General features: G+C 36.6%; 2 protein-coding genes and 3 long non-coding RNA genes across 7 annotated transcripts; all 5 read right to left on the bottom strand.

Annotated features, from left to right (window-relative positions):
- Window positions 1–5337: 5337 nt before the first annotated feature.
- LOC125473400 (UPF0134 protein MPN_013-like) lies at window positions 5338–5817 on the bottom strand. Its single transcript, XM_048576137.1, has 2 exons — window positions 5589–5817; window positions 5338–5546 (listed from the first exon to the last, which is right to left on the bottom strand). The coding sequence occupies exons 1-2, from the start codon at window positions 5793–5795 to the stop codon at window positions 5421–5423; spliced, it is 333 nt and encodes a 110-aa protein (XP_048432094.1). The 5' UTR covers window positions 5796–5817; the 3' UTR covers window positions 5338–5420.
- A 2175-nt stretch (window positions 5818–7992) lies between these two features.
- LOC125473402 lies at window positions 7993–9045 on the bottom strand. The gene is made up of 2 exons (XR_007255296.1): window positions 8819–9045; window positions 7993–8329 (listed from the first exon to the last, which is right to left on the bottom strand). It is a non-coding gene; the product is annotated as an uncharacterized LOC125473402 (long non-coding RNA).
- Window positions 9046–14795: 5750 nt separating this feature from the next.
- Window positions 14796–15328, bottom strand: LOC125473403. Its single transcript, XR_007255297.1, has 3 exons — window positions 15263–15328; window positions 14960–15063; window positions 14796–14847 (listed from the first exon to the last, which is right to left on the bottom strand). It is a non-coding gene; the product is annotated as an uncharacterized LOC125473403 (long non-coding RNA).
- Window positions 15329–15371: 43 nt separating this feature from the next.
- LOC103942032 lies at window positions 15372–21594 on the bottom strand. Of its 3 annotated transcripts, XR_007255286.1 has the most exons (8): window positions 21454–21594; window positions 21293–21365; window positions 21121–21161; window positions 17958–20187; window positions 17475–17871; window positions 16507–17370; window positions 16002–16101; window positions 15372–15500 (listed from the first exon to the last, which is right to left on the bottom strand). XR_007255286.1 is itself a non-coding variant. In XM_048576118.1 (6 exons), the coding sequence occupies exons 4-6, from the start codon at window positions 19406–19408 to the stop codon at window positions 17068–17070; spliced, it is 2151 nt and encodes a 716-aa protein (XP_048432075.1). In that variant the 5' UTR covers window positions 19409–20187; window positions 21121–21161; window positions 21293–21365; window positions 21454–21594; the 3' UTR covers window positions 16505–17067. The 3 variants fall into 3 exon arrangements, 1 of the variants encoding a protein (XP_048432075.1); XM_048576118.1 differs by lacking the exons at window positions 15372–15500; window positions 16002–16101 and having other exon boundaries at window positions 16505–17370; XR_007255287.1 differs by lacking the exons at window positions 16507–17370; window positions 17475–17871; window positions 17958–20187 and having other exon boundaries at window positions 15486–15500.
- A 1161-nt stretch (window positions 21595–22755) lies between these two features.
- Window positions 22756–24393, bottom strand: LOC103942029. The gene is made up of 4 exons (XR_666569.3): window positions 24174–24393; window positions 23818–23895; window positions 23657–23734; window positions 22756–23571 (listed from the first exon to the last, which is right to left on the bottom strand). It is a non-coding gene; the product is annotated as an uncharacterized LOC103942029 (long non-coding RNA).
- Window positions 24394–25512: the final 1119 nt, after the last annotated feature.

The following is a 25512-nucleotide window of genomic DNA, read 5'->3' as shown; positions in this document are numbered from 1 at the left end:
CTATAAAGACAAAGGCAACATACCAAATACCACTTAAAGAACACTGAACTGGTGGAGAAGAAAGAGAAGCATATATGCACTGTAATATTTAAAATAATCCATCTTTCTTTTCATTTGGTTTCCAAAGTGGTGTTAGGGCAGCCTCTGACTTAAGCAAACCATCCCTACATTTGCCTTCAATAATTGGCCAATCTACTCCTTCCCTAATATCCGGTCAATTATCGTCTAATTTTGATCTTAGACAATGTTAGAATACCATATGATTAGTGGGAATGTGGGATGTTATGCACTAATTTGAGAAATTATAATTGAAACTGAGTGTGGGATATTTGTGACGTTTCCAATCAATCACTAAGATATCTCACTAGGATATTTGTGATGTTTCCCATCAATAACAACTATAGGTTAATTAAGTTCTTAAATTTCCCCAAAAAAAAAGTATAACGTTAATTATCATGTCAACATTATAAAATATTAACCCAAAATTATGTCTTATTTCACATATATATATATATATATATATATATATGCGTCACCCACTTTAACAACTAGTTGCAACTTTAATGTGAGTTATATCAGTTGGTTAGAACAGTGTGTCCACATTGTTGACTTAAGCTTGTGCTCTTCCAAGTTTTAATCTCTCTTTCTTTGAATTAGAATAGTTTAAAATATCACTTTGTAATAATAATAAAATAAAAATAAAAAAAACACTAACTAATTGCAATTCATATTGCATTATTGGTTTTTGGTAGTAAAGTACTAAGAAGCATATGCAATGTAAATATTTCTCTTCTCTGTCACACTAGTAACCAACTGTGTGTGTATAGGATAAGATTGTTTAAGTGCCAAATAATTGCATGGCTCATATAATTGCATGGCTCATGTATGGCTACAACCTTTGGTCATTAATTTTTAATTTTTTTTCTTTCAAGTTTTATATAATATCTCCTGAATCTCCTTTCAAAGATTGATTCTAACTTTTATTTATTTATTTACTTTGTTTCTGTTTGGGGAGATGAAATCTGAAAGGGAATAAAGATACATTTTAAAATAAATTATAAATATTTTAATGTTGATAGTATCGTTTATTTATTTATTTATTTTAAAAACTCTAAATAGCAATCAACAACCATCGACAAAATGAAAGAGCTTGTTAAAACAATTGTATCTAAATTGCAAAATAAATTTAAACAAGCCAAATCACCAATAACAAAATTCATACAATAAAATTAGTACCTTTATTTTGAAGTAAGCTAATATTGGATTCCAATAGCAAATTCAGCAATTCATTAGATTATTCCAATGTACAATAATGAATTATACTATTGTAGGTGAGACTAACTTATATTAGAGAATTTTTCAGGCTTGTGTGTCGCATTGCCTATTTTATCAATGACCGATTTAGTTTTAGGGAAATTTTATTTAAACTCATATAACCTCTTTCTACACCCAACTTACTCTCTACACCCATATTATTTTTAATTAAACTGTCAATATCTCTTTAAACCCAAATGTACTATCTAAGCTACCCTTACAAACTCAATTCAATATGTGAACTTTACACCCATATAGAAAATAAACCCAAAATCAGTTGGAGACAACTCTGTTTTTAAAACTATTTTCATATTTGATTCTTAAATGTGCGAACTTGCTACTCCAATATTTCTCATGAGAAAAGTGCCCATGCAGGAAGGTGATGATCTTCTCTTTTTTCTCACTAGAGTCGAAAATATAGTCACATTGATATACGTTATTCTCATCTGTATATGACGGATGATATTCATTGTCATCAATGTCCCAACCTTCTTCTGTTTTAGTGCAATGGAAAAACTATATTTGCTTAATGCGTCAATAATATGGTATCTGTTGTGTTGTGGTTCAATGGTTTACATTGGAAATCATTGACAATTATGATTTTTGAATATATATCAAAGCAAAACTCGAGGACTTTATCAAAGCCGTATTTGCTGTATTTCAAGTTGTTAGAAGTAAGAACAATTTTGCTAATTATCATTATGTTCTGGATTTGGACTTCACTTTTCTGGAGATGAATCATTTCGCATTGGTTGATGGATGACACTGCTGCTTTCAAGAACTTCAAAAAGTACATTTCTTCACTTCAGTTGTTTATACCTTCTCTGTTTTTGTTATGTATATGTCAAGCTATTTACTAGTGTTTTAGCTTCATTATTTTTATGTTTCAGTTGGTGGCGGTATTGAATTCTCCCAATGCCTTTTGGAAGAGTTATGAGTCCTATAGAGTAATTTACTCACGGGCTAATAAAGACCTTCATTGCAAGCATTCTACTTTTAAACTCTTAAAAAAATAAAATCAAAAGAAAAAAAACCTTGCATAATTGGTTTATATCTTATTAGTTGGAGGATTTGAAATTTCAAAATCATCATATGTTGGTCAGAATGAACGTATGAAAAAGATTGAGTGATGATAAAGTTTGATTATTAAGTGTGGATTTATTGATAAATTTAAGTTTTACTTTTAATTTCATCTTGTACTTGATGGTAATTATTTAATAGGATAAAAAAGACAATTCACATTTAAAATTTAAGTTTGGTGTAGAGTGAAGTTATATGGGTTTAAATAAAATTTCCCGTGAATCCGAGATTATTTTGTTTTGCAAATGTATCAAATAAATTAACCATGTATGTATCAAATAAATCAATGGCCTCTTTACGTATCAGCATAAAAATATAGATACTTTGAAAGGAAAAATTCCCTTTTATCTATTACTATACATACAATAGGAGAAAGAAACTCTATTAATTTTAACACATTGGTATTGTCATGAATTTGTAATATTTCAATGAAATAAATGAGATGTTGTCTAAGGACTACGTAGCTAGTGCCACTACTGGAAAAAATAAATTGCGAGACGAACAAGAACCGTCTCCTAAAACCAACAGTAGTTGGTTGAAAATTTACCTGATGGAAGTTCGTAGGTCAAAATTTGTCGTGTCAACATTATCGTAAATATATTTTCCCAACGGCAACACAATTCCATTGGTTAAATTATATTTACCTGATGACAATTGCGACGACAATCTGGTGGGTAGACTTGCATTGACTGTTCTTTACCCGGCGAAATAATGTTTAATCGATGAAATTTTGGTGATCGTGTCAACATTGGTTTTAAATTTCAACAGTTTAAAGCGGCGAAGGCTGTTGTCAAATAGGTAACACAAGATTATTAATTTATGCTCTGCGTCCAATTTCGTCAGTTTAGTTTAAGTAAACCGACGAAATGATTCATCTTGTAAAAGTAATAAACTTTTAAAAAAATTAACATATTAATTAATCAAACATTACTAATGTTTGATTAATTAATTTTTTTATATTAACTTATTTAATATTAAAATAGTACACAATTATTTAATTAAAGTAATTGTCCTTCACAAATTAAAAAAATAAACAAGTAACCGTTTTTTGAAAAATATCCACAAAAAAAAATTAAAAATAGTGAAAAAATTCTCATAGCCACGTCCACTGCTCCCTCCGATTCTGAAATTCATTGGGCGGATTGTTTAGAGCTTATTGATGACTTTCTTGATCAACACAGTAGTCGCGTAGCTTGAACATCCACTCTTTGAAATGTGCCATCCGCAACCCATAAATTTAGTCAAACGTTTGCGGTTCACCATAACCAATATCGAACTCGGTGTGAAATAAAAAGAAAAACAAACAAACGTTAGTTATAAAAAACAATAAATTGCTAATTATATATATAAAAAATTAAACTTCATAAAAATAATATATGAAAAAATAAAACAATTACCGAGAGTTGTTCCATTAGGTCTTGCTTTACATTCCGGGGGATATGGTTCCATTTGTGGATAGTAATAGGGCATTGGGTACGAATGAGTGCACGTATGAGGGAGTCAACATAGCTCGAACTTGAGGACATGTTAGACGCCTATGTCCTTCGTCATAGTCAACTTTCACTCGTCCATTGACAAGAACAATGTGCCTAGACATCTATTTAAATAAATAAATAAATTAGACTTTTCAAAACCGCAATTTATAATATAACCAACAAATTAATTAAAATACAATAAAAATAAAATTACTATAACAAAACCCATCCCACTCCCCAACCCCGTCCCCCTCCCATTCCCGGCCGTGACCCTTCCCACCCACCCCGCCCCACTCTCCACCCAACTCCTCCCCTTCCCCTTGTCTTCTCACCTTCCCGGTTACCCTTCCCACCCAACTCCTCCCCCCAACTTCTCATTTCCCTGTGTCCCCTCACCTTCCCCGTCACCCTTCCCACCCACCCCTCCCTCTCTCCACCCAACTCCTCCCCTTCCCCGTGTCCCCTCCCATTCCCTGTCTCCCCTCCCTTTCCCATACCCATAACCATACCCATACCCATACCTATACCCATACCCATACATGACACACCCCGACCCAATAACACAAGTTATGAGGCTGTAACGTGTTGGCCGACACTAAATTGGCCATATGACCCCATCCGGAGATGACATCACAAGCCAACTTAATGACGAAACCAAACCCACTCGTCTCCACCAATGTTCTCCTTATTCTCGTTACGTCCTGAAGGGGTCGATAAAACAAAACGTGAGTGGACCAGTTTTATTACAGTTATAAAACCATCATTTAAAGATAATAACCCCTGTTTTCAAAACATACATGGCAAAAGCTATATAATAATACTATCGCAATAGTAAAATCTCATTCATTAATATCATCAAAAAACAATCAAGTCCAGTCCAGAAATCATACCTTCCGTCAATCGATCATGCTAGCATCCACTAAGATAAGTATAGCAAGCAAACAATATACTAGCATCAACTAGTTAATCTCAATACCCACTAGTACAAAAAATACTTTGGGTGACGTAGGTCCTTCGTGATAACAAAAATTTGCGTGACGAACCTTCGTCGCGCGCCAAGCCTGTGAAAGAAGGTTTTGCGTGACGAAGAAGTTACATGCGTCACGCAAAGTGTCTTTGCGTGACGTAGTACCATGCGTCACGCAAAGTGGGTTGGCGTGACCAAGGTTTGCGTCACGCAAAGTGGGTTGGCGTGACCAAGGTCTGCGTCACGCAAAGTGGGTTGGCGTGACCTAGGTGTGCGTCACGCAAAGTGGGTTTGCGTGACATAGGTGTGCGTCACTCAAAGACACTTTGCGTGACGCATACCTACGTCACGCAAACCTACTTTGCGTGACCTATGGAACTTTTTCGTCGCGCAAACTTTTTATGTTTTTATTTTTTTGACAAAAATATTTTTGATTTAATTTTTTAATAAATATTGTAATTCAATTCTAAACAATAAACAATAAACCAAGAAAAATTTAATTATAAACCATATGAAAATGTGCATACAAGATGTCTAAACAAAAAATGAAAAAACTACAACAAGTAGTCTTCTAGGTTTGAAAACTACTGGGTATCGGGTAGGTGAGGTGGCTGGGAGGTCGAAGGTGGAGTAAGATCAGGTGCTGGCAGCTGGATTTGGAGATCGGACACCGCTAAGGCCTGTACAATCATACTCATCTGGGCCCTCATCTGCTCACCATGGGCCTTTATCTGCTTGTTCTCAGCCCTCATCTGCTCGTACTCAGCTCTCATCTGCTCGTTCTCAGCCTTTATATGCTCGCTCTGGGCCCTCATCTGCTCACTATGGGCCTTTATCTGCTCGTCCTGGGCTGCAAGCTGACCTTTTAGGGTTGTCACTTCCTCCTTCAGGGTGTTGACCTCTCCTGTGGTCGATTTGGAAGAAGAGGCACCCGTCTCACGAACCCGCGCCTTCCCCATACCTCGAACAACCTTGCCATGACGACGATTGTACTTTTGATCCAGGACCTCAGTCATGATCTGAAAACCTACATCCTCTGGTAAAGTGACGTCCTCCATCGGGGTTTCCGGGGGAAGTTGCAATGTTGCTTCTTGGAGAACAGCATCGCCCTTTTCCACCATAGTAGCCTGTAATAATAAAGAAAAAAACATATAATGGTTAATAACAAAATATAAATAATATTTGAACGATTCATAAATATAAGAATAATAACAATTACATCTACTCTCATTGCCAGGTCGAACGTAAACGTCCTTGAACACGTCGATCTCTGGGAACTTAGAACCCTCCTAAAAAAAAAAAAAATTAGGAAAATTTTATTAATCAATAATAAAAAATAAATTGTATAAAATTTCAAAATTAATATACTTTTACCTGACGTCGTGTCTCAAGCCTATACGAAAAGGGCTTCGAACCGGAATGGTGGAGAAGTATCTTAGAGTCACGAGCTATCTTGCCAGCAACAGATTTCTTTTGTTAAACACACAATATACATGTTAGTGCGACTATTTGAAAGAAATTATTTTAAAAAGCTTAAAAAAATAACTAAAACTTTAATGAATTATTATTAAAATATTAAGTACATACCACAAATTTTGGGTCCGTAAAATGGTTGCAGAGCCATTCCCAATCCTCTGGCCGGTCCTCCAACTCGGATGGACAACCCTCTAGGCGAGCAACCTCTGGATCATTAAATTTCTTAAAATGCGCATGAAGATCGCTCTTCCAATTTTTGTACCGATATGCGAAGGTCTCGTCTAAGTAGGTGATGACCTCAGGGGATATGTCCTTAAAATCAAAATTGACCTACAAATAAAACAACAAAATAATAGTAAGAAATTTAATAATATTAAGATAATATACTTTGGTTTATAATATTTGTAAACATAATTAAAAAAATGATAAAAGGCCAAAAATTAATATACTAACCGACAACTTATCTCGCACCAGTATCTTCGTCTCCTGAGGAATTTCTGCCCAAGTCTCCCGCTGCATAGGACAACAATTCCGAATAACACAACCACAGCTAGTAGCGACGATGCTATGTTGCTGTGAGGTAGCCGCTCCACGATGTCGCGAGTCATATGCAATCTTGATCAAGGAGGCAGACAGACGTACATTCTGTGCCGTCTTCAGCATTCGATTAGGCCCCATGGTTTTTTTTTTAGCTATCCAAAAAAACTTAAATGGTGAAAATCCTAAGCTTAAATTTCTGTAGAAAATTTTGCAAAACCTCCCCTAATAGTATATCATTTCCCAAAACCTTAAAAAAGTAAAATAACAGTAATTCACAACTCGCAACAAATTTTCACAATCATAAAAATAATAGTTTTAAAATGAAAAAAAAATACAACGTAGTGAGAATTAGGAAAAAAAAACTACCTGGCTGGGAGCCCCCATCCTTAACTCTGGATGATGAGGAAGTGTGAACAGAAGGCTCCAAATCGCGGCGGTGCCGGTGAGGCCGCCGTGCACTGAGCGACTGAACCGACACTGATGACGTCGATGATACAGGCACCTGGGATGCCGTAACAGTAGCCTCAGTAAGGGGTGTAGGCTCCCCAATCAATGGAGCACTCATAGATGGAGCAGTAAATGCTGATAATGCGGGAGGCGCATTGGTCACATTCCTATGACGAGTGATCAACTACGACATCTATACACTTTTTGAAGAAAACATTCAACTCAACATCATTTGAAAGACAAACTTATCAGTAAGAAATTTAACAAAAGAATAGAAAACAAAAGGCGAAAGCATAAATCTTTTCTCGCTAAAAAGAAGGTAAAAGGCTTAAAAGCATGCCACACAAAATGCTGAAAGAATACCTTTCAGCTTTTATAATATTTGCTTAATGGAATATAGGATTTCAAGGTTCAACCACCAAGTTCTTGATGAGAAATACGTAACAAAAAGAAATTGTGCAAAGGTCTAATTAAACCAATGTCATAACAATGGAACGAAAAGTTTCACATGCCGAAACTGAAACACACACTACACTGCTACAACTTAGAAATTAAAATGCCAATTATCTAAAGTTAGTCAATTCTACTTCACATGGCATTGGACAATAACTCAATTTTTTCTGACTAATGACAAGTTCGCTTCTAAATGCAATTGGTTTTCTCAAATCATCTTAAACCCAAATGCTTAATGGCTATACAATCACAAATTATGATTCAAAATAATTGAAATTGTGCTAAATGGCTATACAATGGCTGTATAAGACAATAAGGTCTTAATCACATTGATCTAGTACAATCGAAAAGGCCTCCGTGCATGTTTTTCCAAATATACCCAGGTTACAGAAATACCTTGTTCAGCTGGTAATGAACTTTGATTCCCTGTAGTATCCTTTTGGAGATGTTCCACCATACCCAGGTCACCGATAAGATTCCCAGAGGGAACACACTCTTTCCAACCCCAAGTGTAAACTTCACCAGTCTCTGTAGAATGTAGATTGACCAATAATCCCAATTAGTTCACATTCTGGTCCTGTAGAAATTCATTACAAATAAATTGTTTATGTATGAAAAAGACATGAAGCCCGTGTTTATTCATCCAGAATTCACTACAACCACAAATTAAAAACATGAAGCTCGTGTTTATTCATCCAGAAAGCACAGGAAAAACAAATTAAAAATACCAAATTTCCACTTTTAAATCTTCTTTTTTTCCTATGATGTCAAATAACAACAATGATTCAAATAACAATAATCATTACTAAAAAATTCGATTCATAATTCGATTGAAATAACAATAAACATTTGAGCACAAATTCAATTCAATAAGGCAGGGGACTAAACAGGGGTGTGCGGGTGGTGGTAAATGGGGACAAGTCGTTCCCCCTTAAATAAATTTGTTTTTCAATCACAAAACGAAACAACTCTGGGCTCTCTAGTTTTCTAAGTACTCAGAAATCAACATGCAATTTCACCCTAATCCCTAAATAACAAAAACCCATCGCAAATCACAAACCCTTACCTTGATTTTGGGACTTGATTCCCGTCGGCTTCGAGATTCGTGTGGCTACCCGTCGTTTAGAACGAGAAGGAAGAGAGAAGTCTATGGGAAAGAGAGAAGGAAGACAAGTCTGGGTTAAAGATTTGGGGATCAAGGTTGCGAAGAGGAGAGATGAGCAAGAGGGAAGAGATAGAGGAGACGCAGGACTTTACTCCTGCAATTTGATTTGCAATTTGAGCGAGAGGAAAGTCTGCAATTTAAGCAAGAGGAAGAGGAAAAGAGGTCTGCAATTTGAGGAAAAGAGGTCTACGGAAAGAAAAACCGAGAGGAAAAGAGGATAGGGTATATGGTTGCAAAACTTGGAAAAATTGAAAAAAAAACGCCTATTTTTCGCTATGGACCGCCAAAATTATCAATTGGCGTGACGTAGGTGTACAATTTGACGTCATGCAAAGTGGTTTTGCACGACGATTAAAGCGTCGCGCAAGGTTTTTTTTTTTTTTTTTAAGTATTAAAAAATTACCAAAAATGTGACTTTACTCCTTTCAAGTTCAATTTTTATTTCACATAAACCCCACAATAATATATTATTCTAAAAAAAACCCATAATAATTTTTTTTACATATATATCATTTAATTTCTTAAGTGTTATAAGTACAAAATAAATAAATTAAAATCTACTTAGTAAATACATATACCATTGCACTTGATGGGAAACACATTGTACGAAACTAGTTTCAACGATCCAACCGTCAAACTTGTTTGTATATGCTTCGATATCGCATACGCCAAAAATAGCAAAAAAAAAAACATTTAGAGATCAAGTAACGTGACAAAACTTTTCGACGGTTATAAATGAAAAATAACGATTTAACGGTAGTTTTAACTCCGATTTTGATGATTTTTTTACAGTTACACTCCTTGACCCTATATGAATCCAATGAACTAATTCGATCGTCAATTTAAAGTATTTACACAAGTGGATACCACAAAATCTTATGTTATACTTAATGAAAGTATTAATAAACTCTAAGTGTTAGTAAATCTACCATTTTGATGGGAAACACATTGTACGAAACTAGTTTCAACGATCCAACCGTCAAACTTGTTTGTATATGCTTCGAGATCGCATACGCCAAAAATAGCAAAAAAAAAAAACATTTAGAGATCAAGTAACGCGACAAAACTTTTCAACGGTTATAAATGAAAAATAACGATTTAACGGTAGTTTTAACTCCGATTTTGATGATTTTTTACTCAACCATTTGTTTGTTTTGTTTACTCAACCATTTGTTTGTTTTGTTTGCTTCACCAATGATGGATAAACTGAAAGGGAAGAGAAAAATTTATTAAATTCTCCAACTTTCTGTTTGGTTTTTACTAGATTTCTAGATTTCAGAATGTAGACAAGGATCTACGGCCCAAACCAAACAAGGGTCATCTCTTCACAAGGGTATAATGTTGTCGATGGAGGTTTATTTGTTCTTATTTTTACACTTGTTGCTTACCTAGTTTGTCTTTCAAACTTCCTTCTCATGTGACTATTAACTCATATGATGTCTTTGTTGTTTTGGATTCTTAAGTATTTTCTTTATGTACCTCTTCTCATGTTCTGAATTTATTTTTTGCAGAGGCCTGTGAGAACATCGTTCGAGCTGATTTTGGATGGTCTTCTGTTTTTTTTGGAATTTCATCTTACTGCTTGGCAGCTTCCACCACTGCTCTAGTTTTACAGACGAGAATAATTTACTCGGAATTTTTTTTTAAGACAGTCATGTTACATTTGAGAAATGTTATTCCAAATGCATCAGATTTTCATCGTTCTTCATCACATCAGCTATAAGTTGATTGCGAGAATGCTCAATTTGTTAAAATTGTACATTTACTTATGGGACTGATGTTTTAACAAACTGCTAAATGGAAAATAAGAACAGAAACAATGTAAAGAAAAATTCAATGTTTCACACTTCTGCTTCTCGTCGTCTGCCCCTAATGTATTTCGAGGTCCACCACATCCACAACACCCTGTAAGCTGTCGTAAACATCGACGATATGATAATTCCATCACTTTCGATACCAATGAGCTACCAAACCCAAGAAACTGGTGTACTAGTTTTGCAATAGAGCTGGCTAGACTGTCTGCTGCATTGTTTGTGAATGCCTCTGCATGTACGCATATAACATCTTCAGTAATATGCTTGAAAGTAACTTACAGCAGATGATTCAACTTCCTTCCATATTCCATGGACAGCCATATCCTTCAGAGGCTTAAGACCTTTCCGACATAACCCCGATAAGCACTATTTCTGAAAAAGTAAAAATTTGCCGATGAACTTTTCTAGATATTCAAAATAAGTCAAACAACGAAAGAAAACTAAGGAACTCTAAATTATTGGAATGTATAACGTGACAGAGTGATACAACATAAAGCTGAATTTGTTGTCACAATTGAGCCTGTGCAGTTTTATTCAGTTTGGTAAGTTATCAAGTAAAATCAAATCAAAACTTAAAAGTAAGAAAAATCCAACAAATCATATTACTGCAATACAAATTCACAACATTGACTAGAATGTACTATCATGATAAATTATAGAGCGTGGTCGTGCTGCAATTTAGAGCTTTCAAGATCTTCTTTAAGTCCATATCAACAACAAAGGAAAACAAATCATGTAGCACATGAATTCGTAGATTGGGCGGCACATAGAGAGAACTACGGAAAAGATACAAGATAATTCTTACCTGCAGAGAAGATGATTAGGTTGCCCTTCAATTCTGCAGCACCAATCAAAATATTCAACAAATTACCAACTGAAAAACATAAAAGAAAAAAAATCAACCACCAAAATTTCACATTCACTTGATTGGGATTCATTGCAACCAATCAAGACCCAACATAAATCACAGAGTAATGCCAATGGGAACAAAATTTAAAAAGGGAAAAGCTTTAGCTGGAACGGTACCGTTTGACTGTGAGTGGCCCGAGAAGTGAGAGTAACAAAGGGGACCCATGGTACATAGATCCTGCAAAAAAAAAACCCAACAGATGAAGAAAAAAATATGATAAAAAAGATTATAATTTCCAAATTTAAGCATAAAGTTTAGGAAAGTGAGTAAATTATAAATAAATTTAAAAAAAAAAAAAAAAACCTGCTTAGTGCCTCTTCCTCTTCGTGCTCTGCTCCTCCGTCTTCACGTCCATTTTTCTGACAGTTTTGCTGTGTATTTTGGGAGCGAGATCAGTTGCATAGTCATGTGTAATAATATTATCCATAGTTGGCATATGCATCTTTTGGTTTCTATAACAATTGAGATAAAAGCAGGCGTGAGCTTACTTCACATTTAAACTGAACTAATGCATCACCAGAAAAATCTTGATCTAAAAACTTTTTCACAGCTACTTCCTGTCATGCAAAAAGTCAACACAGGCCAATAAACAATTTGTAAATAATAGAACCCAATAGCAGCCATATTCCAGAATTATAATAATAACAAGTCTCATGCCATGAGCAACCAACATATTAAGCATTAACGTTTAGAAAAGTATCACAGTTCAAAGTACAGACATCTCAACGATTATTGACAAAATATCGATGTTTGAGAATCATACAAACACTTTGAGAGCTAGAGATACAAAGAAAATATGGGAAAGTATAAGATGAATAACCCTTACAGTGCCATTCCAATCTGCATGATATACCTCGCCATAGGAACCTACAAAACCAGAAATTATATTGAACCTATTTTTACAAAGTATTCCAAATTTAAGCAACAAAATTCTGAACCTGTGCTTACCAATGCCAATGCGTTCACCAATCTGAAGATCCTCCCATAGAATTTCCCACTCTGCAACTTCCCCTAGTGCGGGATACCTCTCATAGTGACTGATAAACCATCCAGCCCGCCAAGAGGAAATTCAAATATTTCCTCTGGCCAACAGAAGCCGCAACAAACGCAACAGCAGCCGCAACAAATGCCAGAATATTTAAAAGATGTTGATAAGTCCTAGCTGTGAACTTATCTGATTTTTGTAGTTTGGATTAATCCATTTATCACTTGTAATTATCACTTGTATTATCTGTTTATTATACAAGAGTTTGTTCTACATCAAACTCTCTTTTGTAATCTCTATATAAGGATGAATATACAGAAGGAAACGTATCCGAGTAATATTATACTCAATCTTTATTTTCTATCTTGGTATCATCCTCTTTCTGTCCAACGACTCAGACCTTTCTCCCATCTCAATGGCTTTACCCGCTGCACATCCCATCTCCCACCCCAATGTCACCACTTTTTTGACCATTAAATTAGACCGTACCAATTACCCTCTCTGGAGGGCCCAATTCCTTCCTCTCCTTCGTAGCCGTGGTCTACTTCCCTTTGTGGACGGCTCTACCGTTTGTCCACCTGCTTTTCTGTCCGATGCTGATGGCACATTGACTGATACGGTTAATCCGCTGTATGAGGCTTGGATACAGCAAGATCAACTGGTCCTTTCTTGGTTGGCGAGTTCCTTAACTCCTAACGTTCTCTCTGTTATTGTGAACAAAGTCTGCGCTGCTGATGCGTGGCGCACTCTTCAAGACCGGTATGCGTCTTCTTCGCATAACCGGGTTGTTCAGCTCCGTGGGGAGCTCATGAATCAGCGCCGTGGTGATCTTTCAGCAAGTTATCAAAATTGGCATAGCTCACTTCAGCAGCAGTTTGAGTGGACAGCTCATTGCCTGATAATAATTGGACCAAATAATTATGAATCCCATCATCTACAAGTTTCCCATCTGCATTCATTTGACCAAGCAACTTGTCTTCATGCAGATATTGAGGATTCATATCCGAAAATAAATCTGCAGGAGGTGATGCACCACTTTCCAACAAGACAGCATGTAGTTTTTGTGCAAACTCTGGGTTCTTTGCCGCACTGATGACATACTTTGATACATTTTTCACTTTCCTTTTCTGTGCAGATGTGGCTTTTTCAGTTGTACTCGATGAACTTTCACATGATTTACGAAGTGATCTAAGGGGAGTCCCCATATCACTGCTAGAACTCTCCATTTGGTTTTCGTCAACAACGATTCTTCTATCATCTTTTGTTTGAATGCCTGCATATGATGCTTCTTCTGACCGTGAGCTGCCAGCTCTAGAAACTATGTCAAGATCAGAAGGAACTGCTAACATTCCACTGCCCTCAGCTTGAGCCAAACACACATCTTTGGGCATTTCGGTGGCATCTTGAAAGCTCCTTATGGCAATGAAAGAATTCGGGAGCTGACTAGTAGGCACCTCAGCAGGAATTAGTGTTCCAGGTGCACCCATCAAATCAATAATATACTCACTGCACCGAGTAACAAACCCATTAATCATCATAAATCCAGGACATCTTACGGCCTGCACTAATTCACCTTAGCAAGATGAAAAATGTGCATGGGATTGTAGGAGCAAAGCAGCAAACAAGAGCATGCACCTCTAATTCTAACATCCATTACTTAAACATGATAGTAAATTCAAATCCAACAGCTTAAAAGTAGAGGTACATCCAAAATGAAAAGAACTGCAGAGATATCGCAATGACATATGAATTTATCTTTTCAACGGGGACCAAAAAAAAAAAAAACATAATTACTCTTAATCCAAGACTCCAAGAAACTTCATTAAGCAACATGTCTTGCAGAAATAACATCAGCTGTTTCAAGAGCTGTTCAAAAAGCAGAGAAAAATTGGTGTATGTTGAACTATATTTGTCATACTATAATTGGGTTCCTGTGTCTTAAGGGAACAACCAAGCACCTACAGTTTGTGGACAAACACATTGGGCATTGGGCAGCCCCAGAAAAACCATTCAGACACAAGGACACTGCTAACACGTGTTTGAACATGATTTTCATGTTTGATTCACATGCCAAGCAAGTCACATAAAAAAACAACCTAGATACTAGTAAATAGGTCTGGGCCTCTTGGTGTTAATAAATTTTGAACGATAAAAGAGTATTGCCTGCCTGTTCATTCAATGCTGATTCTGGAAATGGTTCAATAAATAGACATCTAACTACCTGTTATCACAAAGCACGGAGCCAAGACAACTTGAGTTTGTAAGAGAACACAAAATTCTCAGATGAATAAGCAGAAATGAAAGAATATAACTGAACCATCAAGGGAACCTACAATCAGAACATGTCGTAATCCAAGACTTGGATTCCAATCCTTTTTCAAGGTGTTGACACAAATCTCACCATTGTTTGGATGGAAAATCTTCGTCAGGAAGTAGCCTACAACAATCATTTTCCAGAAATTATAATCCAAATAGGGACTAAAAGAGTTCTACCATATATAGGCCTTTCATCAACAAAAACATCTTCAGTTGTCTACGATCACGCATTCCAAACAGAATGAGGGAACAGAAATATAACATGTCCACTTAAATGATAGTGTTATCAATTACATCATTTATGATCATAACAAACAAACCTTTAGGAGGAGGGTGTTGAAAGTCCCTGGACAATAACAACTTCATGCGGAAAACACCATTCTCATAAGGAGTGCCAGCTGCAAGGCCAAGATCGTAGCTCAGTAAATATCTCAAAAATATTCAAACGATAGGAGCGAAAGACTAAATTACAGCTTATGCCAAAAAATAAACATGCCTGGCCCTTCAATATCAGCATATATGATTGAAAATCATCATCGTTAATCCTAACTTGAATGCCTTCAGTTCCAAGAAGCACAAAAGCTAGATCAGAACGAATCAACTGATGTGACACAAAAGGAAGACAGAAGAAAAGTGCCAATGACGAAAAACATTGAATATGCCCAGTTCAATTGCACTATGGTTGGATTTTGAATCGCTCCCACATTGAAATGCATGCATTGCCACATCCCTCAACACAATATTGTACCTTTCGCGATAATACTATACTACTGAATTTCTACTTTGATCTTCTAGAGTGAACCTAAAACGCAAACATGGATGATAAGTTATGAACATTATGTTGCCATGGAACACTGTCATAACCCAATTTCATTTTGTTTTCATTTTTACTCTTTATGATGTATGATATTGCAAATTCAATCAAAATAGTTAAACGAAAGTAGATAATGAGCGTGAAAATTCCTGTTCTACATTTCAAGCGAATCAAGTGCGGTAACAACGTATATACATATAAACAAGATATAAGCATAAACGTAACGTAAAGATTATAAGACTCACATCAGCTTGCCAGGGGTTCCACCGAGACCCCTGTGATTGTATAAGACCTATCCTCAGGATGAGAAAGTGCTACCTTCACCCCCTTTAAGGCCTTTTTAACCTGTAAGTAACCGAATGCCAATCAGTTTCCAGGACAAATATCTTTAAAAGTAACCATTTGTGAACAAACTTAAGTAAATACATAGAACTCTGAATAATTTAGCCTATGTGGACATATACACCTGATCCAAATGAAGTGAATCCAAAATGAACAGGTCAATTCATAATAAAAGCAAATGACTACATGCTAAAACAAAATGCAGCTTCAAAACCGAATAAGCATGAATACTAGCATATTTGCATAAATAGAACCTATAACAAGTGTAAATAACTTCTACTTCATTGTTCAGACTGGTAAAAAATAATTACAAACTATCAACATTGTATTTTATTTATATAGCTTAACTTTTAGATAAGTTGCCTATCAAAACTGCTTGAAACAAATCGAAGTAAAAATGGAGAATACCTTCAAACGATCACGATCAGATTCTTCCCGTGCCTTTTTTTAGTTTGACTTTGCCTCTCCTCAATCTCCTGGTTTTTCCTTTACAAGTTTATATTAATCCTCATCTGAACTACAATAATAACTCTCGCTATCCTCACTACTATCATTTTCGGATTTCCATTCATCCTCATCTTCATTTGCCTCTTCCGGTGCATTGTATCGTGGCAGATCACCAAGGTCAATTGAAATTGACTCTATTGGTATTTCGAATTCGGGAACTCCAACTACTTCAAACGGTTCTTGGACAACATTAGTATCTCGGAGTGTTTCTTCACCAATTTTTATCAAAGATGATAACTGTTGGTCAGCGATGTTGTCGTCGTTGTCATCTTGATTTAGTTCCGGAATATCATATAGCCCTCTTCGATCAATCTTCTGAACAACTTTCCAACCATTGCCGGCTTTAGGGTCGTCTAGGAAGAATATTTGTTTCGCCATAGTTGCCAAAATGTATGGGCCTTCATCGTACCAACGTCTGGTAGTGTTTATTGATAGTAAACCATGGTCTCGCTTAACACTCGTTCAGTTATGTGGGTTTGTATCAATCCAAAGACACTTAAACAGTATCACTTGACACCTGTCTTTGTAAAGCAATTGTACTACACTAGTTAGTTTACCATAAAAATCAATGTCTTCACTGTCGCCCGCACCCGGGACGTGGACACCACTATTTTGAGTAGACGACTTGTCATCACGTGTTGCCCCCAAGAACTTGATCCCGTTGACATGACAACCTGAGAACAATTCAACGTGAAGCGGTCCTCTTGCCAAGTTATATAATTCTTCATCGTAAGAGGGTGAATTCAATTCCTTCAATTTGTTCATCTAATATAACATATACAAAAAGTTAACTTGTTAGTGTAACCAAATTTGAAGACAGGGATGAACAAGTTGGAAAATATGCTGAATTCAAAACACATACAACTTACATGTTCGTGAAACCATGAAGGAAACAATTCACGGTGCTTCTTGGCATATAAATGTGAAGGATGTTCCCGCTTCATCAACCGTTCATGCTCTTCAAGGTATGGCAAAACCTCATCACAATTGTTGAGTATGAACCAATGCGCTACCTCCATGTCTTTTTTGGTAAACGATTCGCCTTTTACAGGCTCGCCGAATGGTCGCGCAATTTGGGCAAAAATATATAGTTTCTCTTTTCTGACACCACCGTCATTATTGCGTTGAGGACGATTGAAAGCTGTCTCAACATCTTGAAGATACATTGCACAAAAAGTAAGTGACTCATATGCGACCCATGCCTCCACAAGTGATCCTTCGGGCTTTGCCCTATTTCGGACACACTTTTTCAACTCACCAAGATATCTACACAAATAAAAGGTATGCTACAAATTATTCAAAGCGTTCGTTGATCATTAATCTGTTATATATATATACGCTTAATTAAGTACCTTTCTATTGGATACATCCATCGGCAATTGACTGGTCCAGCAAGCAATGCCTCATCTGGCAAGTGAATCATCACGTGAATCATACTTGTAAAGAAAGCTGGAGGAAATATCTGTTCGAACTTGCATAAGACGTTCACAATGTCGTCCTGCAATTGTTTAACATCCGACTTCCGCAAACACCTTGCAGTCAATTGTGAAAAAAATCTAGACAACAACATGATTGGTTTCACCACATCAAGAGGCAATAAGTGTCGAATACCAACTGGTAGAAGGCGTTGGAGTATCACATGACAATCATGACTCTTCATGTTTGAAAATTTACACCCTCTCACGTTCACGCAACGCGAGATATTGGAAGCATACCCATCTGGAAACTTTACAGAAGAAATAAAGTTGAAAAACTCTTTCTTCCCATTCGGATTAACTGTAAAAAAAGGATGGCCTTTCTTCAATGTACCACCAACTTTGTTCATCCATAAGGATGGCCTAATGCCCATTTGTTCCAAATCAAGGCGAGCTTCAACCGTGTCTTTTGTTTTTCCTTCAATGTCTAGAATTGTCCCGACCAAAGTATCAAACACATTTTTCTCAATATGCATAACATTGAGGTTGTGTCTCAATTTTAACTTTGACCAATATGGGAGCTCAAATAACATACTCTTGTGTGTCCAGTTCAGATGTGTAGTTGGTCTGGGCTTACTGACCCCTTTGCCAAAATGACCAAATTCCAAACGGTTTAATTGATCCAAAATCTCATCTCCAGACCATTCTCTTGGTCTTGGTCGAGTCTCTTTTGTGCCGTGGAAGGCTTTATCGTTCTGACGCCACTCGTTGTCCCAAGGGAGCCATCTACGATGACCAAGATAACAAACTTTTCTCGCATGCCAAGACGATGTTACATTCTCCTTGCATATTGGACATGCCAAATAACCCTTAGTCATCCACCCAGAAACCATTGCATACACGGGAAAATTGTTTACTGTCCACATCACTGCTGCTCTCATGGTGAACATTTGCCCAGTATACTTATCATATGTACGAACACCGTTTTCCCATAAATCTTTTAGCTCATCTACCAACGGCCGCAAATAAACATCAATGGACTTTCCTGGATCTTCAGTAATTAATAGAGTTAACATCATGTATTCTTTTTTCATGCACTTCCAAGGCAGCAGATTATAAGGAAACACGACGACCGGCCAAGTGCTATGGATTTGGTTTAGAACCCCAAACGGATTAAATCTGCCGGTGGCAAGTCCTAATCTGACGTTTTGCGGGTCAGCTGCAAAATCAGGGTACATTCGATCGAATTCTTTCCATGCTTCTCCATCTGCAGGATGCCTCATAACATCGTCATTTACTCGTCCTTCTTTATGCCATCTCATATCGGTAGCGGTGTGCATCGACATGTACAATCGTTGCAACCTAGGCTTCAATGGAAGATAACGCATTACTTTTTATGGAATCTTGGTCTTTCTATTTTGTGATGTCATTTTAAACCTTGGCTCATTGCATACAGGGCATTTATCCAACTGTGTGTTCTCCTTATAGAACAATATACAATTATTTACACATGCATGAATTTTTTCATACCCCAATCCAAGACCCTTCAACACTTTTTGGGCACTTTTATGATTAGGTAAACAATTGTCCTTTGGAAGCATCCTCTTGATAACTCCTAAAAAGTAATCGAAACATTTGTTTGACAAACGAAACTTGATCTTGCCATGCATCAACTCCACAATTGCTGTGAGCATCGAAAAGTTTTCACACCCCGGATATAATTCTTGCTTGGCATTTTTCAGTAGTTTTTCATAGTTTTTGAATGCCTCACTATCCATGGTTGGACGACCGTCATCTCCCCCTTCTTGATTGGTGTTGGTTGTAGCATATGGATAAACATCATTTAGAATATCCATAACTTGTTCATTAGGATCCACATTACATTCAACAGTCTCCACTCGTGTCATGTATGAAGACGAAGCTTGGTCTAATCGTTCTCCATGATGATACCAAGTAGTATAGGTCTCCATCATCCCATTTCTTACTAAATGAAATCGAACATTTTCGAATGTTTCCCTCATTGAGTTGTTACACTTCCTACAGGGACATCGAATATGAGTTGAACCTCGGTTGTGTCTAGTTGCGAATTCAATGAAATCATTTATTCCATCCAAGTACTCGATAGCACATCTATTATGATTCTGTATCCACTGTTTGTCCATTTTGCCTGCAATCCCAATAAAAGTACAACTTCAACTATTGTCTTCTCACCTTATTCCTCCGGTAAGGGCCTATCCCATTCAAAAATACACAGTTATGTGCCGTAATTTACAATTCCAATGGATTAAATTTCGACATGGGCAAATTTCGACAGCATCTCCTTACAATTCTTCAAGTGCACGCAGTAGATACATAATATCCACTGTGTACTCGAAGAACATCAGGAAATGTTACCAAAATTTCCACTATCGAAACCTAATCTATGAACCGCAAACTACAACACATAACTATGCATTCCCAAACTGTCCAAAAAATGGGACAATTCAATAATTAATTGGACTGCAGGCATGCTTATGCATCCATGCACAAAATCCAACTAACTCTCAAACGGGAAACTAAGCTTATCTTGAAAAAAAAAAAGTGTACGAAGTTAAGTTGTATTAACTTCGTACAACACAAAACAATTTTGTAATTGATGTACAAAAATATGTGCATACAAATAAATTAAATCACAATAATTAGTGAAACTAAATAAAATAGATACAAAATATTAATCCTTGTAAACTATAATGTTGATGGCCTTAGTTTTTATTTGTTTATACTAATTATATCATAGAATATACATATTCTAGTTAGTTACACTCGAGTAATTTTGGTGGTGAGATAAATGTACTGTTAGAATATGAACACAAGTGTAAGCGTATTTTGGCTAGATATTGGTTTTAAAAAATCTTATTGAAAGATGTTTTGGTTGTCTTCAAGTTTACAATGGATTGAGACTAAAAATGAATCCTAAATTACTTACTTGTATTAAAATTGTGTCAAAATATGACACCATATAAAATTTCATATAATGGTCTTAGATAATCATATTATGTAAAAAATACAATCGCCACATATCCATGAAAATCAAGAAAATCAAAGACGAATATGGACATACCTTTCTCTCAGTGATCAACTTTAGCTTCTCCCAGAATTCACCTGTAATTACTCATCCATATAAGTGCAAAATATTTAACTTCTATATTAAACATACAAAACTGGTGGAATTTCTTTTTGGTTACTGATACATCCATGGAAGACGAATAAAGAGAGTGTATGTTAAAACATACCATGTTCGTCAAGTCCTTGCTTCTCCACTTCAATTTTATCTCCCTCATCCCATGCATCTTGCCATTCTTTATGCTGTTGAGAACATTCAAAAACGTCAACATCTTGTGTGTGAATGTGTGCATACTGTAAAACGGAAATATGTACAAACATTTCAGTATACCTCTTCATGCTGTGCTGACTTAGAAGTTGATTCTCTAGATTGTTCTGATTCAGCCTAAAATTATACAAAGTTGTCTAAGAATGGCTTGATGAATATATAATCAACAAAAAAACTCATAATGAATAGTAAAGGAATAGCCAGTTCAAAGGATTTAATAAGAGAATCATAGCCATTGTTTATCTACATAAGTATGGCATATGCTCACAAAAATCAACCCGCTCATTATTGAACTAAAACCTATTGTCTTAGCATTGAGAATTTAATAGTGATGATAAGATTAGCATTGAAGATCATGGCTTTTGTAGGTTTTCTATATAATTCTTAGTTGCAACACATTGCATTTACCCTCAATTCAACCGTATAGCACAAATTAAGGAAATTTCAAGGGGAAACCAACATTTCTTACAATTTCTTCTATGTAAATATATAAGTTAACCTCGATAATGTATTCAAATGAAGCCCAAACAAGTCTTCAACAATATATCTACAATCTCACTCCTTTTAATAGGTAAAATTAATAAAGATTACTTCAAAATTCAATCTCACAAAACTCCACCATTACCAAAAAAGGGCATAGCAAGTAAGCAAAGGTACATATACAAAAATCTCATATGCAATATGAAAAAAATACCTTCAAATTCGTTCTTCAATGATAATTGTATACAAAAATCCTGTACAAAACAAGTTTAGTAGTTTTAGTTTGAATTCTCAATTCAAAGTTACATATACAAAATCAAATTGCTTACCGGATACAAATAGATTAAGGAACGGAGAGAATTGGAGAACGTTTAGAAGAGAGATGGGGGAAGGAGGTAGTTGTTGCAACTAGTTTGCAGTTTCTACCACCCAAACTGACTAAGTAAAGGAAAAAAAAGTCGTTGACTTTGCGTGACGCATGTGGCGTCGTGCAAAACATCTTTGCGCGACGCAAGTGCACGTACGTTGCGCAAAGCTGTTTTGCGTGACGCCACATACGTCATGCAAAGATGTTTTGCGCGACGTAAGTGCACGTACGTCGCGCAAAGCTGTTTTGCGCGACTCATGTAGCCCTGCGTCACGCAAAGTCAACAAAAAAAGCGGTAAACTTTCTTTGTTTAGCGCCAAAATCTTGCGGGACGCACAAAACGTCGCGCAAATGGCCTTTGCGCGACGAAGATTTGCGTCGCGCAAAGTGCAGTCGCGCAAAGGCCATTTGCGCGACGTTTTTTGTTTAGTGTCACGCAAACATACTTTGCGCGACGCATTTAGCTGCGTCGCGCAAGTTTTCGTCGTACAAACATGTTTTTGTACTAGTGACCGGTAATAATAATCAATCCTTTAGCGTTTACTATGACAAATATCACTTGCAAATAAATCTATGACAGAAGATAGCTATATGAAATATCACATGATGACCATGTTGTGAAAATAGATCACTAAAGATCCAAAGATATTATCAAATATCATCACAAGTCTCGTCAAAAACTAAAATATTAATATGTATCCGCATATTAGGCATATATATATATATGTATGTATATATGTATATGTATATGTATATGTATATGTATGTGTATATGTATGTATAACGTACAAATGTTTTAGCTTTTCAAAGGGGTCACTCACAGATAAACAGAGCATCCCTCACAAATAGGCTCATTGTCTGTATCCTTCTGATCCTCTCAATATAAGCTAATACAAGTTTAAAACATCAACATATGGAACATTGTCCAAAACTACCATTTAGGCTTTGAATTTGCACAAACGGAGGGCACCACGAGATTTAGAACACCAAAAAACCTGGGGTTAGGTCTCGGGTCTGTCAAGTGCCGCCGTGCTCCGATCACACACCAACACGCGTCGCCTCGGTGCTGTCGTGCCGGAAAACACGTGCCACTGTGGGTGCGCTGTCGTACTCACTGCCGCAGTTTGGTGAGTAGACGTGACACTCATCGTTGCCGGTGCAACATGCCAGAGCAGTGAAGGTTTAAGACAGTTAATGGAATATACCTTTGCCGTTGGATGATTTTGTTAGAGTTAACGGAATCCTAGGTTCTGCCGTTAAACTTAATGTAGATCGTCACGGGCAGCCGTCCGCCGCCGGAGCCTCACTGGAAACTGCAAAAGTTGCACTGAGGGCTGTAGAGGGTGATTTCAGTCCCAAATCTCACGAATTTCTCATCAAAACTCACAGAAAACATCAATTAAAGGCTCAGGGACTTACTTTGAACAGATTTAAGAGGAGTGGGGGTCCAATCTACCTCGGACTCGACAGATTTCCCTTGAAAACCCTCGCCGGATTCTGGAAATAGGAAACACATTGCATGCATGTCAAACCTTAGCAAATTCGAACTAAAATTAACATGCAAGAAGGTATCTAAATACCTAAGATTGGTTCGAGTTTTTCTCGAGCTCCAGAAATCACAAACTTGCCGGAGTTTGCTCGGAGAAGATGATCGAAAACTGGGCAATTACACCGAGAGACATACAGAGGTTTATAGCACGAATAAACAGGTTTAAACCCCACCAAATTCAGTCCCAATCGAAAAATAAATGAAATAAGAACACTGCAGAACCCAAATCAACCTTGAACTCGACGACAGTCTTGCTAAAATTCAAAGCCGAGGCTGGGCATGCAGGTTCAGAGTATAATCGAGTTAAAGCACATGTTTTCAAGCTCAAAATTCGAAGAAACAAACAGTTTCAACACATTTATATTGAAGGAAGAGCAAGAATCTCACCTGAGATCAAGAGCTAGAGCTCGAAGCTCACGGGTTCCATGGCAGTTCACTGCCCATCGCTCTAATGATGCATGCAAAGGTACATACGGGTTCCTCTCGTCTCAGAGATGCTAAATATATGGTTTTCAAGTTCGATTGATGAAAGAGTGAAGGTGAGAGTATGGATAAGGCTCTCGGCTTAGAAAGAGAGAGAGAGTGTTCGAGACTTAGAGAGAGGCGTGTTTTCAGAAAATGGGAAGGGAGAGAGGCCGGAGTGGGCATAACCCCATTTAAATTTTTTTTTTCCGGTGAAATTACAAATTTGCCCCTAACTAATTGTTAATTTTACAATTAGGTCTCCTGAGGTCTCGATTCAAAATTCGGTATCAACGTTAAACTAACGTAAGAAAAATAAGATTACAAAACCTAAGAAAGTACAAGGATATAAATCTCGACTCGAGGCTCGATTAATTAAGGCACACACTCGAGGTAAAATAGTCATTTCACATATTTAGAGAATAAAATACAATATTTTAAGGTATGAATTGTAACAATACAAGTACGACAACAACAACAACAACAACAACAAAATAATCATATAGTAACAACACCAACAACAACAACAACAAAAAAAATTTTATAACAACAACAACGAAAACAACAACAATGTAAAAATAAATTTGATATACCTTTCTGAGAGGTGGAGAAAGACAGAGAGAAATGGGTGAGAGTGAACTTGAATGATTGACAGAAATGGAGGAGTCTTGGTTTAATATATGGGATAACTGGCTTTACCCAAAGGAAGTTCGTCGGGTAAACCTGCAAGTTTTAAACACGTGTTTAGCCGTTTCAACTTCCCCGACAGAAGTCCGTCGGTTAAGCCTATTCATTTTTAACACGTGTTTGGGCGGTTCAGTTTAAGATCGTCGGTTATGTCAAAATATTAAAAGCAGCCAACTCAAACATTTTGTCAGAAGAAAAAAACGTGGGAGAAAGATCCTAGCTGACGGAATGTTTCAGCTTTCGTCGAGTAAATCCAAAATTTGGAGGGACGTTTGATTTTCCTGAGAAAAAAATGAGGGGAGTTTTTAAATGTTTACCCAACGAACCAAAGAGTTTGAACGAGGAACAATATTAGGTTTGGTCGACGATAGGACCTTCCATCGGATAAAACATTTGAATTAGGATATCCAATTTTTGTAAATTAAGATAATCAATTTTCAAGATTAGGGGTAACGGAAGTGTTTTTCAACCCTCAAATAGCATAATTTGTAAAAATAACTTAAATCATGAGTAATATAGCCGTTCAATCGTGATGCTAAGTTCGTAACCGTCCAACATTTTCAACCGATCCCTAGTC

Source organism: the organism of the source record quoted next, unplaced genomic scaffold, assembly GCF_019419815.1.
Source record: "Pyrus x bretschneideri cultivar Hongxiangsu unplaced genomic scaffold, Pyrus_bretschneideri_v1 Contig85, whole genome shotgun sequence".
Lineage (NCBI taxonomy): Eukaryota > Viridiplantae > Streptophyta > Magnoliopsida > Rosales > Rosaceae > Pyrus > Pyrus x bretschneideri.
Note: the sequence above shows the minus strand (reverse complement) of the source record. Positions and strands in the feature narration are given on the sequence as shown.

Bases quoted from the DNA above. Each gene is read 5' to 3' on its own strand.
- LOC125473400 (XM_048576137.1), bottom strand. From the start codon at position 5,795: ATGGGGAAGGCGCGGGTTCGTGAGACGGGTGCCTCTTCTTCCAAATCG. The intron at 5,547-5,588 runs ATGAGGGCTGAG...CATGGTGAGCAG, and splicing joins TGAGAGCTGAGTACGAGCAG to ATGAGGGCCCAGATGAGTAT.
- LOC103942032 (XM_048576118.1), bottom strand. From the start codon at position 19,408: ATGCGTTATCTTCCATTGAAGCCTAGGTTGCAACGATTGTACATGTCG. The intron at 17,872-17,957 runs GTACTTAATTAA...TTATTTGTGTAG, and splicing joins TGGATGTATCCAATAGAAAG to ATATCTTGGTGAGTTGAAAA. The intron at 17,371-17,474 runs GTAAGTTGTATG...ATGTTATATTAG, and splicing joins CTTCATGGTTTCACGAACAT to ATGAACAAATTGAAGGAATT.